The following is a 15,330-nucleotide window of genomic DNA, read 5'->3' on the forward strand; positions in this document are numbered from 1 at the left end:
AATATCGGAACTTCTGGATAAGAAATTATCAACGTTTGCTCCGTTTCGTCTCTTCTCCCTTTTTTCCTACAAATAAATTCCATATACCATTTTTCCACACTCTTTTCTTCCTTTTCTTCTTCACATTCTCTTCCTATTCCTACCGTTTATCCTCTGCATTTTTAAATCTTTTTTTGATGATGATGAATTTGCGCATCCACTCCTCTCCTGGTTCTCATAAATCCATCTCATTATTTCCTCTTTTTGCTTTTGTCCTTTATATTCCTTAAAAATAAACTTCATGCCTCCATTAAATTTCTCTTCTTCTTCCTCCTCTTCTTCCTTCTCCAAATCAATCGAACTTCCCTCTCTTCCTTGCTTCTCATTCATCCCCAAATCATTCGTACACATTTCCACCTGTTCCACATCTTTTCTCACCCACTCTGAACTTCCATCTGAAGTTATTCCTGAAAACCCATCTGCTGCTTCTTCTTCTGCTCTCCTGTTCTCCTGTTGGATTCCATCGGATGGAGAAGAATCACACACTTCACTTTATGCTTATAACTGTTTGTCTGCCTCAGCCTCCGTTCCCGCCTTCACAAACCTCAGCCCACTCAGCCCAAGCGCCTCCACAACAAGCAGCGCTATCGCTTCTTCCAGTTTCCCCTGGTTCTCTTTGATTCTCTCCACAAACTCTCTGCGCGCTGTCGGATACCCACCTTTCTCCTCATTCCCATCACCTTCCTCTGCCTCTTCCCGCTCATCAAACACTGCCTGCACAATCACTGCACGAGATTGAACAATATCTTCAATCCTCAGCCCCGCTGCCGACAGCCCCTTCTCCACAATCCCCCCCACTTCACACACTGCAATCCCTCGCCCCATCACTTCGTCGTCCAGCTTCACCACCACACGCCTCGACTGCGGCGATCGCGACACCAGCCGCGCTATCGCCGACGGCAGCAGCGACGGGTCAAATAGATCGTTGATCGACTGGTACGCATTCACATCTGCCGCTGCAAAGATCCGCTTGCTCCCCGACTTCGTGCCCACCGACGCTGCAAGTGACGGAAGCTGCCCCACCAGCGGAACCGAAAGCATAGCCAAAAGTGCGACAATCCAGGCGCAAGCAACATTACCATTCAGCAACGCTCTCCGCGTAACAACATATCCCCGCAACGTCTTCGGTGGATGGGGTGACAGCTGCATATGCCGCACATACACCCCAGCCGCCTCTCGATGCAGTCCATCGCTGCTGCCGACGTGTATGACGCAGCCACCGCTGACGCATCCGAATGGTTAATCGCAGGCGCTGATGATGGCAGATCATCCCCTGCCGCCTTCTTCTCTTCACTTCTCCGATTCCGGAATGGAAAAGTTGATCGGCGTGCTGCTCCATATCAGAATGAAGAAATATATTAGGAAGATGGGATTTGATCTGGAAGAAACAAAAGTGGAAGAAGAAGAATGAAGAGAAGATGAAAATGAGCCATTGCTTTCTACGGTACGTGAGAAGCAGTTTTTCATAGAAGGTGAAAGAATGTGTTTTCGAGTATTTCTGCGTTGAATCCCCACCAGCAATAAGTGAGGATGAGAAGGCGGGAACAGATCATTGCAGTTCGAAGGATATGAAGAAGAAAAAGATGTTATGATGAAATTATTTGATATTTGGAATAATGAAGGTTGTCGATAACAACTGCATCGATTCTCGTTGAAATCTATCTTGATTTGATTTAAACTTCATTGGTCGCATATTCTTCTGGCAAGCAGTAATTGCTGGATCCTTCAAACATTCAACTTGCCCCTTCACTTCTTTCCAACAAAAAATAGGTAACAATTGGCAATTCCTATTTCTCTTTCCTCATTTCCTCATTTTCCTCTTTCAATTCCTTTTCTTGGTAAAAAATATCTTTCAACTTAAGCATTTCCTCAACTAGAACTAAGGTCAAGCGTTTTATAATGTTATATTCACGCTCAATTTATGTATATCCACCTTTTCTCATCCGTCTTTCTTTTTTTTGATATGTTCTTTCCTCCTTATTCTTCATCTCGCTGAAAATGGATTTCTTCTTCATCTGAAAATCAGTCGTCATGTTTCAATTCTGTTTCTCTTTTGTCAAGTTCCATATTATCATTTCATCAGCAGAAATAAAAATATGAATATTCAAATGCGTATAACAACACATTCAACATTATTCAGGAAAATAAACCTTCAAAATAACTTGCAAACATTAATTCTGATTCAAGTATGAACGTTTAAAAAATAATTCTTCATTACTGACCCACGAATACGCCTTTAAACTATTTGTTTTTATTTCACCATCCATCAACAATTTGCGTAAAAAAGTGATGATCCCTCGCTTTAAAAGAACTTGCATGCTCCATGTATTAGGCTTGCAAAATGATCCATTGTCTTGTTAGCCAAACATCGAATATCTGCAATTTCAAATTTCCATATTTTTTTGATTTTTTGTTTTCAACAATTTCACTTAATCAGATAAGCGATAAAAATTGTTTTTGATTAATGTATTTATAATGTTTGCATATTTGGAATTTCCTTTATTTTCATCCAAACCAATGTGTTCATTTTTTTGAATTTCAGAAAAATGAAATCATATTTTCACTTATTCACAAGAGAGAAAAAAACATAAAAATAATTTTTATTGAACATCTAAATTATAATGTTCATTATTCTGTTCTTAATGAAATCATGATTTTTCAGAAACTCAAATGAAGTTTGGAATTTCTAAATGAAGTGAGTTTATTTGAATAAATTGTGTCTTATTCAAATAAAGTTATATTTTTTTCGAATAAAATGGAGTTATTTAAATTGAAATTTCTTATTTGAATTTCATCTATTATTGCGTTCTTTAGTGAAAAAAAGCTATTATTGGTTTGAATTGAATTTTCAATAATATTTGACATGTGTTCGGGAGAAAAAATGACAATTATTCAAGCATTTGAAGAAATTATTTTGGTTGGTGTTTTTATTTGCACCCTTTTTTTATAAGCACAAAATTTTTGAAATGAAAAATAAAAGGCATGATTTAAGAAAGGTGGACAAAAAATTTTTATTGAAAAAATGGCAAAAAAGAGCACCCCTCCGGGTTCGAACCTTCGACTCACCAACTTGCAAGTTTGTTAGCAAGTCGCTGGTGCCGATCGGCTAGAGTGCTCTATTTTTCTATACTTTTCTTACACAAATATTTATAACAAATCCCTAACCCTAAAAATTGATCAAAAAATAAACCACTTTTTTCGAGCGCAAACCCTAAAAAGAAGAGCGGGAACAAAACCCTAAGCCCAAGAACTGTTACGCTAACCCTACAACCTAAACCAAACAATTAATACAGAGATTATTTTTGAATTTTTACCCTAAAAATATAATTATACTGGGTCAGATCAATTTTGCCCACCTTTCTTAAATATTGCCAAATAAAAAAATAAAAAAAAAAAATAAAATAAAATAAAAAAAAAAATAAAATAAAAAAAAAAAAATAAAATAAAATAAAATAAAATAAAATAAAAAATAAAAAAGAACAGACTCAATAAGCAAAAATAAACAAAACTTGGGTCTAACAGTCTTCAAATTGATCTTTTTCCTTTTCTTTGATATGGGTGATTTTTTTTGACATCATAAAAAAAGATCAAAAATCGAAAAAATAAAATCTATTGTGGTATTTATTGATCAAAGAATATAAATGATTTTTTGCAAGTATTTTGCTTTTATTTCTGTCATATATATTTGGAAAATTTATAAGAACAAAAAAACATACCTTTTTTCATTAATAAGAATTTTTTGATCAAGTTAAATAAAAATGATACAAAAATATAATGACAAATATCATAACTTGTTGAAAAAAATAATATATTTAAAATTAAATAGAGAGATATAAATATAGAAAATTAGTTTATTCTAAATTGTATGCAATGTGTTTTATATTTATGAAGCTGAAACTTCATCTCCAAATTCCTGCTCCAGTTGTTCATTTCTTCGACTTTATTAAACGTTAGCAGAGATAGTGGATAATCTGATAAAGCTGAGTTCAACAGCTGGCTTTTCCTCATCGCTTTGAACAAAATGCTGACCATCAATGGAATTGATGCTGACGTCTATGGAAGAGAAGGACAGATCCCATGTGAAACCGTTGAATACACCTTTAATGGCTTCATTTCCTTCCTCAGTTCAACATTTGTTCCCACTTAAACACTCACACTCAGCTCCGATGGTACAAAAATCACTTATAACAATGAATTTTTTCTGATTTCCTCATAGTTTCTTCCTTTTTCTAAATTTCTCATTTTCCATTTCATAGAAAAATTCATGAGTTTTCATCGACTTAACTAATTGGTGCATGTTCCATCACTTGCTTTTAAAAACCCTTGACATCCACTCAAAAACTTATATCTCTTTTATATTTCCTCTCCCATTTCATGTTCAGCGACTTTTTGAAGGCACACGATGTTGTGAAATCTCTCGAAAACTATCCCTGCAACTGTTTGTTCAAAGAAAAATTTCCCCGCCTCGTTCTTTCTGTTTCCTCAAATTCTTTCAATCTCAAAATGAAAAAGTCAGAATCGATTTTCTTGTTGATTTCGTGCCTTCTGATCAGCTTTTCTTGGTTTAATATAGTTCTCTCATTTTCATATAACTTCAGCTGGCATTCTATGTTAGAATAAATAATTATCTGTGCTTCCGAAAAGAAATGAAAGATAAGAAACGATATCGAATTTGAGGGGAGTTGAATGAAAGAGAAGGAGATGAAGATAGAGCAGTAAGTGAGAGTAGAGAAAGAGAGTCAGGAGCTGCAGGACTAGCAGAAGATGAAAGTTTAGCGTGGTATTGCTGCGAGGGAGATAAAGAAGTTCTGATGGAAGGAGAAGATTGTTGTTGGATGTTCATAAACATGAACGAATTGAAAAGTGAAGAAGTGCAGTTAGAGAGAGGATGAAGAGAAATATTTTCATTTGCGTCAAATTCTGCAGCTGAATCAAAAGACGAAACCAAATTTTGAGCAGAATATTTTTGCATCAGATCCATCGCCATTGAATTCTGCAAAGTGGAGAAAGATACCAATTTTGAGAACGACAGCGCATCTCTTCTCCCAGGCACGTTGTTCTGACTGAATGTTCTTGTTCCTTTCTCTTGAAACAGCATAGGCGATCCTTTCCCTGCTCCTTTCCTTCCCTTCCTGTGTATCACTTCTGCTTCCTCTTTGTACGGACACCAGCTCCGCCACTTCATCACTCTTCCTCTTCTAAGCTCAGCCCTGATCTGCCTCAGCTCGCTCATTAGCGCACTCATCAGATTCAACCGCTTTCTTGTCTGCCTTGCATCGACTGCTGCATACGCAGGAACTTTCTCCATTTTCCTGCGCTCCCGCTCTTCTTTCTTCTTCCGCCTCCTCTCTTTCTCTTCTTTCTTCTCCTTTTTCTTCTTTTGAATTTCCTGCAGTTTCATCAGCCGAAGCAGTTTTTCTCTCTGATCATCAGATTCCAATGAATAAAACGTAGTTTTTGCCTCTTCATCGTCTACTTATCCTTTCTCGTTCTGAAATTTATCAAATATCGCCCTTGTCACTTCTTTGTTGAAATTCTTCGTTCCCATAACACCCAACGTAACCCCTTCTCCCCCTCCTCCTCCAACAGCAGGTGACAGCGGCGTTGTAGGTGCACCAACAGCCCCTCTCCCCATCTCCATCCTCCGTCCATTCGCTTCCCTCGCGTAAAGTGTATCGTTTCAAAGGCGCCTCTTCCTGAAGAATATTGTTTAGGCCGCGGAGAAGGTGATGGTGTTGTGTTCTGTTGCTGCTGTTTTTGTTGTGATTGCGATGAAAGAGGCTCTGGTTTTGGCTCATTATTATTCGTTTCGCCTTTTTTGTTGTTTTGAACAGATTCTTTTGCGTTTGTATTCTTATCTGATTCTGTTTGACAGTCTTTCTTTTGAAGCAGCTTCTTTGGGGTTGTTCATTGAATCCTCTAAAACCACTTCTTTATCATCATCTTTCGTGCTATCTTCATATCCTTTCTCTTCTTCCTTATTTCCATTTGCATTCACAGAATTATTCCAATCTTTCTCTTCTTTTCTGTCTTCTTTGCTATCTCCCTCACTTTTAGAAGCATCCACACTCATTCCTGGTCTTTTTAGAGACTCGTCAATCGGCGCTGGAGAAAGCAGCAAGTTTGGTCTGACCATCAAAAGCACCTCATTCACAACAGAATCACGTTGAAGCTCAAGCGCCTGGTAATACCTTCGCATCAACCTCTGTTTCTCTCTCTGTTTGTGCCTCTTCTCTCTTCGCTCTACTTCATCACTGATGATGAAGCTGTCGGAAAGGCATTCACTATCTTCATTTTTCTTCGGTTCCTTCAAAGAATCTTTTCTAATCAATGATAAACTCTCGTTTTCTTCTGCTTTGACATTATTTTCTTTTTCATCATCATTGTAATCTCTATCATTTTCAGGCTTCAATACCTTCCTCATCTTAATCAGTTCTCTTATCCTTCTTTCTTCTCTTCTCTCATTCATTCATTCTCTCTTTCGCTCTCTCTCTTTCTCTCTTCCTTTTCTCCAGATTCTTCGCTTACCGCTCCACCATCCGAAACTCTGCAAACAGCGGCAGCGCCTCAAACACATCTGGTGGGAGAATGAAATATTGTCTTTTCCTTCTTCATTTTAGCTGTTGCTTCATCCTTTTTATCTGCTGGTCTTCTTATGTCATGAATTTGTTTCAAAAAAATCGACGCGAAGAGGAAAAAGTAGAAGCTGAAGAAGAAGAAAAAGAAGAAGATGAAGAAGAAGAAGAAAGAGAAGAAGGAGAGGAAGAAGAAGAAGAAGAAGAAGAAGAAGAAGAAGAAGAAGAAGAAGAAGAAGAAGAAGAAGAAGAAGAAGAAGAAGAAGAATAAGAAGAAATGGAAGAAGAAAGAGAAGGAGAAGAAGAAGAAATAGAAGAAGAAGAAGAAGAAGAAGAAGTTGCAGCAATCGCTTTATCAGCCCCATTTCCCTCTCTTAAATCACTCCTATTCTTGTCTCTCATTCTGCTGTCTGCAATCGAATCGAGCCAAACGGAGCCATAGACGACACCTCCTGTTCGATCTCATACGTTCTTTTAAACAGCTTCTCATCCCTCTTTTCGTTTCTGTGTATTTCCGGAAACAGCTGGCCACACAACTGCAATGACATTGTTTTGCATGTGTGAATCAACAGCGGCTTCTTGTAATGTGCCCGCGTATTCATCTTGCTGTTCACCAAACGTTGCAGCTGCTTTGCCACCTGCTTGAAAAAGAGCACTGAGTCGCTTCGGACAGCAACCAACGACCGGTAAATGTGATGCTTTGCTAGGGACGTTGAATGGCTGATCAGTGCCATCGAACTCGTTGCCAGGTCAACAGGCAGCAGTAGCGTTGGAATCGATGAATGTATCTCCACCAGTGCCAAGGGCAGCTTCACGAGGGAGGAGGCAGTGACAGTGAAGGAATGGAGTGCGCTGTTGCTGATGGGGTTCACACCATTCAGTTTTCTGTACAACATGCTGGTGTGTGTGGTGTCGAAGAAGCTCATCTTTGCGTGGAAAAGCTTTGAGAACACTTCTGTCTTGATGGCATGGGCAGACTGCATCCGGAAGCGGGTGGTGATCAAATTCACAAGAATCTCGCCGAGCGACAAGAATAATTTCATGATGATGTGGATAAAGAATAAGAAACTTGACGAAAGATTGAAACGGCTCAGAAAGGAGAACAGAAACATTTTCTTCTTCTGCTTCTTCTGCTTTTTGTGCTTGAAGGAGTTTTTCTGAAGTGAATTTTTTGATGTTCTTGTTTTTGAATTGTCACTATTTTTGTGATTGTTTTCTTGAGATGATGGTGGTGGTGATGACATAACTGAATCATTCAATGTTTTGTTCAAAATTCATTTTTCTTTTCTTCTCATCCTCCCCTCTCTTTTCTCCTCCAAGTCCATTGAGTATCCTGTTCATCTGCTCCATCTGTGCATCCTTCGCAGTCCACGTGTTGAGCACAGCGCTCTTCCCATTCTGAGCAACGTTACTCAGCACAATCGCCAGCAGCGCCAAGAACAGCAGGAAAAACGACGCATGCTTGAAATACCACAAAACAGAGGAGAGAGAGACAGAATCAGCCTCCATGTCGAAGGACTCCTTCAGATGCCCCAGTTCAGAGGGAGAAGGAGAAGGAGAAGGAGAGGAGGAAGAGGAAGAGGAAGAGAATGAGGATGAGGAAGAAGAGGATGGAGAAGGAGAAAGAGAAATCGGAGTTTGAATGATTGAAGAAGAAGAAGAAGAAGATAAATGTGAAGGTGAATGTGAAATGCGTGAAATGGGTGGAGAAAGTGAAGTGTTTGAGTGAGTCAAGTTGAATGGAGAAGAAGAAGAAGAAGATGATGATGATGGAGAAGGAATGTCATTTGCATCTTTAATCTTCTTCTCACAATTGTTTTCAAAATTATCTCCCAATGTTTTTCTTTCTCTTTCACCTTCCTTCTTCTCTTCTTCCTCTCCTCCTCCTCCTTCCTTCTCCTCCTTCACCATCACCCCCATCTCCTTCACAATCCCCTTAAACTCCTCTGCCCTGCCTATCTTTCTGATCCTCCCGTCCTCTTCCATCGCGATGGCCGTGTCAAAATAAGGCAGATATTTCGTGTGATGTGTCGCTAACAAGACGGTCTTCCCTTTCAGCAGCTGGCTGATGCATTTGATGACCAGCGCTTGTCCCACATGAGCATCGACACTCGCCAAAATGTCATCCAACAGAAACACCTCAGCCGATGAATAGACTGCCCTCGCCAGAGCTATCCTCACACACTGCCCGCCCGACAGGTTGTATCCTCTTTTGCCCACTTCTGCTTCGTCTCCGCCAGGAAGAATGTCCAAGTTTTGTTCCAGACAACATGCTTGAATGACACGAGCGTAGCGGACGGGGTCAAAGGGAGTGTGGAAGAGGATGTGGATTTGATAATGTCGTTGAAGATGAAGGGAATCTGAGTTGAAAATGATAGATGAATGGGCATACGATGAATAATATAAGAATGAGGGAAAAAATCGGTTCAGAAAAAGAAATGGTGGATAAAATGTTTATCAGTTATAAAGAAATTTAAAAAAAATAACAAAAAAAATCATCTATTTTCATTTTTATTCATCTTTACTTACACACCTGAGGACATAAGCCACCTTTCCCCTCAAACAACCTTTCCCTTCCAAACAGATTGTCTCTCCCAGAATGGACGCTAGCAGCGCTGACTTGCCACAGTCAACAGGGCCGAAGAGGATTGTGTGGGAATGTCTTGGGAGGGAGAGGAGGAAGGAGGTGTAATAGATGAAGAAAAAGACAAAATATGCTTATTTTCGAATAAATTGAGAAAAATTTATATTCTGTTGCTTCTAACGAGAAGCAGTGAAGTAGAAACCAGCATTATTTATATCAAATGGAAGAGAAGTGAATTGGGCGTATCTTTTGAAGTATATAACAGAAGAAGTAGTAAATTACGATATGAATTATATATTATGCAGTTTCCTCAATAAACGAAGGTTTTCAAAAGATAATCAAATTTTATTTTTCTTGTTATAAACCCATTTCAAATTTCGTATTTTTTGTTGATCTGCAATTTGCAGAAATGATAATTTTTTGATTGTAAATGGTACAAATGATATAAAGAAGAGATCCATATATGCAAAAACGATTTCTGCAAATTGCCAAATAATTACAATCTTTTATTGATCGAAAAGATCAACTTGAGCAATTTTCAGAAAGAATATTTTATGAAACATTAATTAAATAAAAAATTTTTAATTTTAAATTTTCAATCGATGAAATAAATTTTATTTGTTTTTTATTTGTCAACATTGAAAAAAGAACTTTTTGGAAAAAAATTTTTCAATAATTTTAAATATAACTGTTCAAAATATTTCCATTTATTCTTTTGCTGTGAAATTTTTTATTAACAAATGAATAATGAATTTTAACAATATTTTAGTTGTGATAGAGATGCTAATTTCTTGTTATTGAATATTTTTAATCATTTTTTTAAAAGAATTATTTTTTTATTGTTTAATGTTGATGTTTTTTCCTGATGATGTGGAAAAGGAGATAAAAATCATGTTAGTTTTGAACTTTCGGAAATTTTCAGAAGGATAATTTTGAATAATATTAATTCATTTTTGGAAGCTCTTTGTATTTTTTTATTTGCCAATTTTTCTTGGAATGAACACAAATCTTAAAAAAAATTTAGAAAAATTAATAAAAAAGTATTATAAATTCAAACAACAGCATATGAATCTCTAATATCATCAAACCATAATTAGAAAATTTTTTCAATAAAAATGTCTTTTTCAAAACCTCAATCAACTCTTAATTCTCGATGCAAAGTTTTATGGAACGAAATAAAACGAATTGGTGGAGATGACGTTGATTCATTGCTTGTCTATCTCTTTTGCAACTATAGGCAATCATCTTCAGTAATTAATGATTTACTGAAGTCTTTGAATGGTTTGGCTTTAATTTTATGGATTGAGTGAAACATGTCATTTCAACTCTCTGTTAATTTTTCTTTCTTTATTATTTGTTTATTATTTATTAATTTAAAACAGAATATCACATAAAGCTACTGGAAGACCTGTCTGTGGTGTACAATAACGCTCCATTGCACACTCAGACAACATTGCTGCAGGCGTTGTCTCGAAACACATTATTATCCGATTTTCAAAACTATGGATATGATGTGACAGAAGGAAAATTTATTTACGCGAAGCAAACGCTCAAAAAGAACCAAGGATTAATCATTCAGCCTCAAAAACCTCATCTTCCGTCTTGCAAAAGTGGTTTGTTTTTATTTGATTTTTTTTGAATAATTTTCTCTGTATTTTAAGGCTTAAATGAACAGGACTGGGAAAAGGGCAACAACTGGATGTTAGCCCATTCAACTGAAGCCTCAACTTCGCTTCAGTCAGCAAAGAAAAAGCAGCGAGCTGAGCCTGACTGTGCGAGATTTATTGACGAAGCAGCGTGGGATGAAGAAATCATCACAGAAAATTCATCTCAAAGAAAAAAACAATCTTCTTTTCCTTCAATATCATCTCTGCAAAACAAAAAATCAAATGTCGTTACAGAAAAAAATTCTTCTTCAACAAATTCTTCTCCATCTCAAGCTGTTGATGCTCCAATCAGTGCTCCAATTAGGAGAGAAAGGGGTTCAACAAAAAGAAAAACAAATAAATCACAACATAGACGTTGTTCGTCTCCTTCACCAATTCCAATTCACAAATTATTCAAAGCAAAACTTTCGAAATCTTCATCATCCTCCTCATCATCCTCATCCTCTTCATCTTTCAAAAAGAAACAAAAAGAAAATAAAAATTCTTTTTCTATTGAAGAATCTTCAACTGCCTTTTTCAACGATGATGTGTGGGTGAGTGATCAATTAATTGAATATGCCACTTCACCGACTCTAATTCCACCACAAGCATTTCAAAATCTTCTTTCATCATTTTCAAAAGAGAACAACACTTATTCGTCTCAACATAACACACCTGCCGATGAGAATGTTATTTCGCATCATGAAAATACTGCACAGATCACGATGAATAACAATCAAACAGATTTTCCTCATTCAAATTCTTCTCCTTTTTCATCTACCTCTTCAAAAATTATATCATCAGATTCTTCTTCATCAACATCAATAAAAGGATTAATAAATTTAGGAAACACATGCTATCTTTCATCTCTTCTTCAATGCTTCTCTTCGATAACCTCACAAAAACCATTCTTATTTAAAAAGCAAACAGCAATAAAAACAATGTCTTCTCGTGTTTTAAGTGTTTGTCAGCAACTTGCCAAAGATGGTTCATCAGTGCGTTCGTGGGCTCCATCACTGATCAACAAATGGGAAACATTTTGCGGATACAGCAGCAGGCAGCAACAGAATGTGACAGAAGCATTTGAAAATCTTCATCAACTTCTTCAAGATAATAAGATATTTGAAAAGGATACCTTCAATCCAGTGCTCATTACTCATTTCAAATGTCAAAAATGTCAAAAAGTCTCTAATCATTTTAATGAATCTTGTTGCAGTGTTATCATCAATACATCATCACCTCACAAAGGTTTATCTTCACTTTTTGCAACAGAAATTTTGGATGGAAAAAACAATGTTTATTGTAATGAATGCAAAGAGAAATGCTGTGCTGCTAGATGGGAGGAAATGGTTGCATTTCCAGAGGTTCTAGCCATCTGTCACGAATGCACTGAAACTGCTTGCTCTGCACCTTCAAAAACCTTCGTCATGGAAACCGATAGAGTGAATCAGCGTTCGTTTTGCAAAGGGTTTTCAAATGATAATTTTCAACATCTCCTGGAGAACAATAAAGAAGTGTATTTTTATCATTTTGTTGGGCAAATTCTTCATAAACAGTTGGATCAAAGAAATGGCCATTATATCGCTGTCATCAAAAGAAATAGAGGAAACGATGTCTCATGGAATATTTGCAACGATGCTGATGTGACAGAGCTGAACATCGAAAATAGGACAAAGGCATGGAAGGATCTTTACGAACAAGGTTACACTCCATCACTCTCATTCTATACCAAAGAAAAAACAAAACCAACGTTTTCAACAATTCAATTTGGTGGTTCCTCTTTTTCTTTATCTTCTGAACCATCAAGCATTAACACTTCAAACATCATATCATCATCATCATCATCATCATCATCATCATCATCATCATCATCATCATCATCATCATCATCATCATCATCATCGTTCATCACACCACCTCATCGACCAACTTCCATTCCTCCACTCTCTTCATCAATAACATCAAGCTACGGATTGGAAGCATTAAAGGAAAGAAGAAAGAAAACGGGCATCTTTTCTCCGAATGAAAAGAGATTAATCTTCAAGCCCAAAACCAAATTGTTGAAAGAGTTTTCAGAAGAAACGAATATCAAAGTATCTCTTTCCCATTTCAACAAGCTGACAACCAACTTCTCGAAAGCAAAAAGACGAACCGACCTTTGTGGAATGTACGAGAAGTTGGACTATTTGGAAAATAAATTGAAATCTTCTCAAAACAAAAATGGACTTTCTCCTACAGAGTTTCATACACTCAAACTTCTTCGACAACATCGACTTGTTGCAGAAATGCAACGAAAACATTATCAATCAACTGTTGATAATTTGAAAGAGGGAGAAGCAGTCTTCGTCTTCGACTTTAAAGAAAAATGGAAACTCCCTATCAGAAAAGATCAACTTCAACAAGAATTCTTCAACTATCAACAGGTTTCTCAGTTCACAATCATCTCTCTTCATAGAATTAATAATCAAAAAATAAAACGAACATTCAACTTCTTCTCCGACTGCCTTTCAAATGATCACAGATTTGTTATTGAGTGTCTGGAATCTGTGATCAAAAGACACTTCTTCTCAGACACTCACACTTTTTAGTTCTTCTGCGATTCAGGTCCACACAACCGAAATCGCTTCCTTCTTCACTTCATCCTCTCCAAACAATCAAAACTTCTCAAAAAGAAAAACATTCAACTCAACGTCTTCGCTGAGCATCATGGAAAAAATATCTGTGATAGTGAATTTGGTGCGTTAGTGAATGCAATCGACAACAATCTTTCGACAGAACACATCACCACACTTCATGACTTGATCAACTTCTTCGAAAACAATATGAACACTTCGACATCAGCTTCTTCAACTTCACAATTGAACAACATTTCAACATCATCATCAAACTCTTCATCATCTTCAACATCTGTCAATGACTCTGTGCATGAGAGGAACTTTGAAGAATATGCACCATCTCAACAAATCTAGTGGCCATCATTGTCTGTTCCACACATGAAGGACTACTTGTATTTTGAGCGCAAGGGCTCATTTGTCTGTGCTTCGGCTGTTGGATATCTTCCTCAACGCTCTCTGGTTGCCCTCGAATCTTCGACAATGAAAGAAAAAGTTCAACGAACAAGAAAGTCATTTCACTCTGGTAATGCATCATCAAACTCTTCTCTTCTTTCTCAATCTTCTCAAAATCTTCTTTCAAGGAGATTTGAGCTTCTTCTTGACTCTTCTTCTATTAATGAATCTCAAAGTTGTTCTTTTGGTGTCCCCTATTAAGAAACTAGTTGTTGTGCATGCTTAGCCGGTACTCTATCGGAAGGGTGCTGGACATGACTGTTCGTATTTGATATTGCAGCCTTCGGGCTGCTTTATCCGGACCTGGATACGACGAACAGCCTCCCCGGTGCACAATAGTTAGAATCCGATTGTTTTCTTGTGGTTTTTGTCCCCATAATGTTCCTATTTTCACTTGGTAATAGTCCCGAATTTTTATGTATATATCGAGATTCATTAATAAAGAGAGTTGTGAGGGAATTCATTGATCTTTGGGTGAGATTTTTGGAAGGGAGAGTTGTTGAGAGTGTGAAGTGATGTTTTGTCATTGTGTCTGTCTTTTTTCTTTGTTGGATTTGTTCTTTTTGAGTTTGGACAAGAGAAATATCAGAAAGTGTAGAGTGGATGGAAAACAGAGGGAAAATAGACTCGTTTGTTTTTGAACTTTTTATACAAGTATTCTTTTTTGTTTGGAATTGTCTTTGATACCACAAATTTGCTGAAATAGTATAGATTTTTTATTTATCTTTTATTGTTCAAAATTGTTGACGTTTTGTTGATATTTGGTGATTGTTTTATGATTATGTGATAGAATTATGTTTTTTGGAAAGTTGATGAATCTGATAAGAAAATTTCTGATTGTTTTCAATTTTTTTTATGATTAATATCATGAAGAACTTTTTGTTTTTTTATGTCATATTGATTGGTGTTCGACTGTTATTTTTTAACGTATTTTTTTCATTCCATTGATCTTTTTTCCATTTCGAAAAAAAACTCAAATTCGAATATACAAGCATTTTTCTCCTTGAAATCATTTTTATTTCTTCCACATTGCAATGTCATATAAAGAAAACCAACAAACTCAAAAAAATTCATCATGAATTTTTCTCAACAGATCAACAAAAAAATTTTTTTGCTTTAAAAAAGATCTCAATGATCATGAAAACTTTTTATAACGTGGAAATTTGCAGAAATCGTTATTAACCTCATTAAATACTTCATCAACATATAAATATTATCTTGATATATCAAAAAAGCATTTCTGCAAATTGCAGATCAATAAAAATATTGAAATTTGAAATGGGATTATAATGAAGAAAAAGGTTTGAAATTTCGTGTTGATACTTTTTTTTCGAAATTTTTTGCAACTTATGAAAGACTCTATTTAATATTTCGAATGCTTTTTCTCTTTTCCTATTCGAAATTCTTTCACTATTATC

The 15,330-nt window shown here is 36.5% G+C and overlaps 6 protein-coding genes across 6 annotated transcripts; 1 reads left to right on the forward strand and 5 right to left on the reverse strand.

Annotated features, from left to right (window-relative positions):
* Positions 1-408: 408 nt before the first annotated feature.
* MONOS_7557 (uncharacterized protein) lies at positions 409-1,188 on the reverse strand (the record flags this gene model as incomplete). The annotated part of the gene is made up of 1 exon (XM_067877892.1): positions 409-1,188. The coding sequence occupies one exon, from the start codon at positions 1,186-1,188 to the stop codon at positions 538-540; it is 651 nt and encodes a 216-aa protein (XP_067734147.1). The 3' UTR covers positions 409-537.
* Positions 1,189-5,243: 4,055 nt separating this feature from the next.
* MONOS_6394 (uncharacterized protein) lies at positions 5,244-5,680 on the reverse strand (the record flags this gene model as incomplete). Its single annotated transcript, XM_067876624.1, has 2 exons — positions 5,244-5,461; positions 5,593-5,680. 2 exons carry the CDS (start codon positions 5,678-5,680, stop codon positions 5,244-5,246), a joined length of 306 nt encoding a protein of 101 aa, XP_067734148.1.
* Positions 5,681-5,893: 213 nt separating this feature from the next.
* On the reverse strand, positions 5,894-6,463 carry MONOS_6393 (uncharacterized protein; the record flags this gene model as incomplete). The annotated part of the gene is made up of 1 exon (XM_067876623.1): positions 5,894-6,463. The coding sequence occupies one exon, from the start codon at positions 6,461-6,463 to the stop codon at positions 5,894-5,896; it is 570 nt and encodes a 189-aa protein (XP_067734149.1).
* A 549-nt stretch (positions 6,464-7,012) lies between these two features.
* Positions 7,013-7,597, reverse strand: MONOS_17046 (uncharacterized protein; the record flags this gene model as incomplete). The annotated part of the gene is made up of 1 exon (XM_067869927.1): positions 7,013-7,597. One exon carries the CDS (start codon positions 7,595-7,597, stop codon positions 7,013-7,015), a length of 585 nt encoding a protein of 194 aa, XP_067734150.1.
* A 268-nt stretch (positions 7,598-7,865) lies between these two features.
* Positions 7,866-9,557, reverse strand: MONOS_6391 (putative ABC transporter C family member 2; the record flags this gene model as incomplete). Its single annotated transcript, XM_067876621.1, has 3 exons — positions 9,148-9,557; positions 8,034-8,974; positions 7,866-8,012 (listed from the first exon to the last, which is right to left on the reverse strand). Exons 1-3 carry the CDS (start codon positions 9,155-9,157, stop codon positions 7,866-7,868), a joined length of 1,098 nt encoding a protein of 365 aa, XP_067734151.1. The 5' UTR covers positions 9,158-9,557.
* Positions 9,558-10,313: 756 nt separating this feature from the next.
* Positions 10,314-14,113, forward strand: MONOS_6390 (putative Ubiquitin carboxyl-terminal hydrolase; the record flags this gene model as incomplete). The annotated part of the gene is made up of 4 exons (XM_067876620.1): positions 10,314-10,479; positions 10,581-10,811; positions 10,860-13,267; positions 13,814-14,113. 4 exons carry the CDS (start codon positions 10,314-10,316, stop codon positions 14,111-14,113), a joined length of 3,105 nt encoding a protein of 1,034 aa, XP_067734152.1.
* Positions 14,114-15,330: the final 1,217 nt, after the last annotated feature.

The sequence above is a fragment of the Monocercomonoides exilis genome (assembly GCF_001643675.1).
Source record: "Monocercomonoides exilis strain PA203 chromosome Unknown scaffold5-2102611, whole genome shotgun sequence".
NCBI lineage: Eukaryota > Preaxostyla > Oxymonadida > Polymastigidae > Monocercomonoides > Monocercomonoides exilis.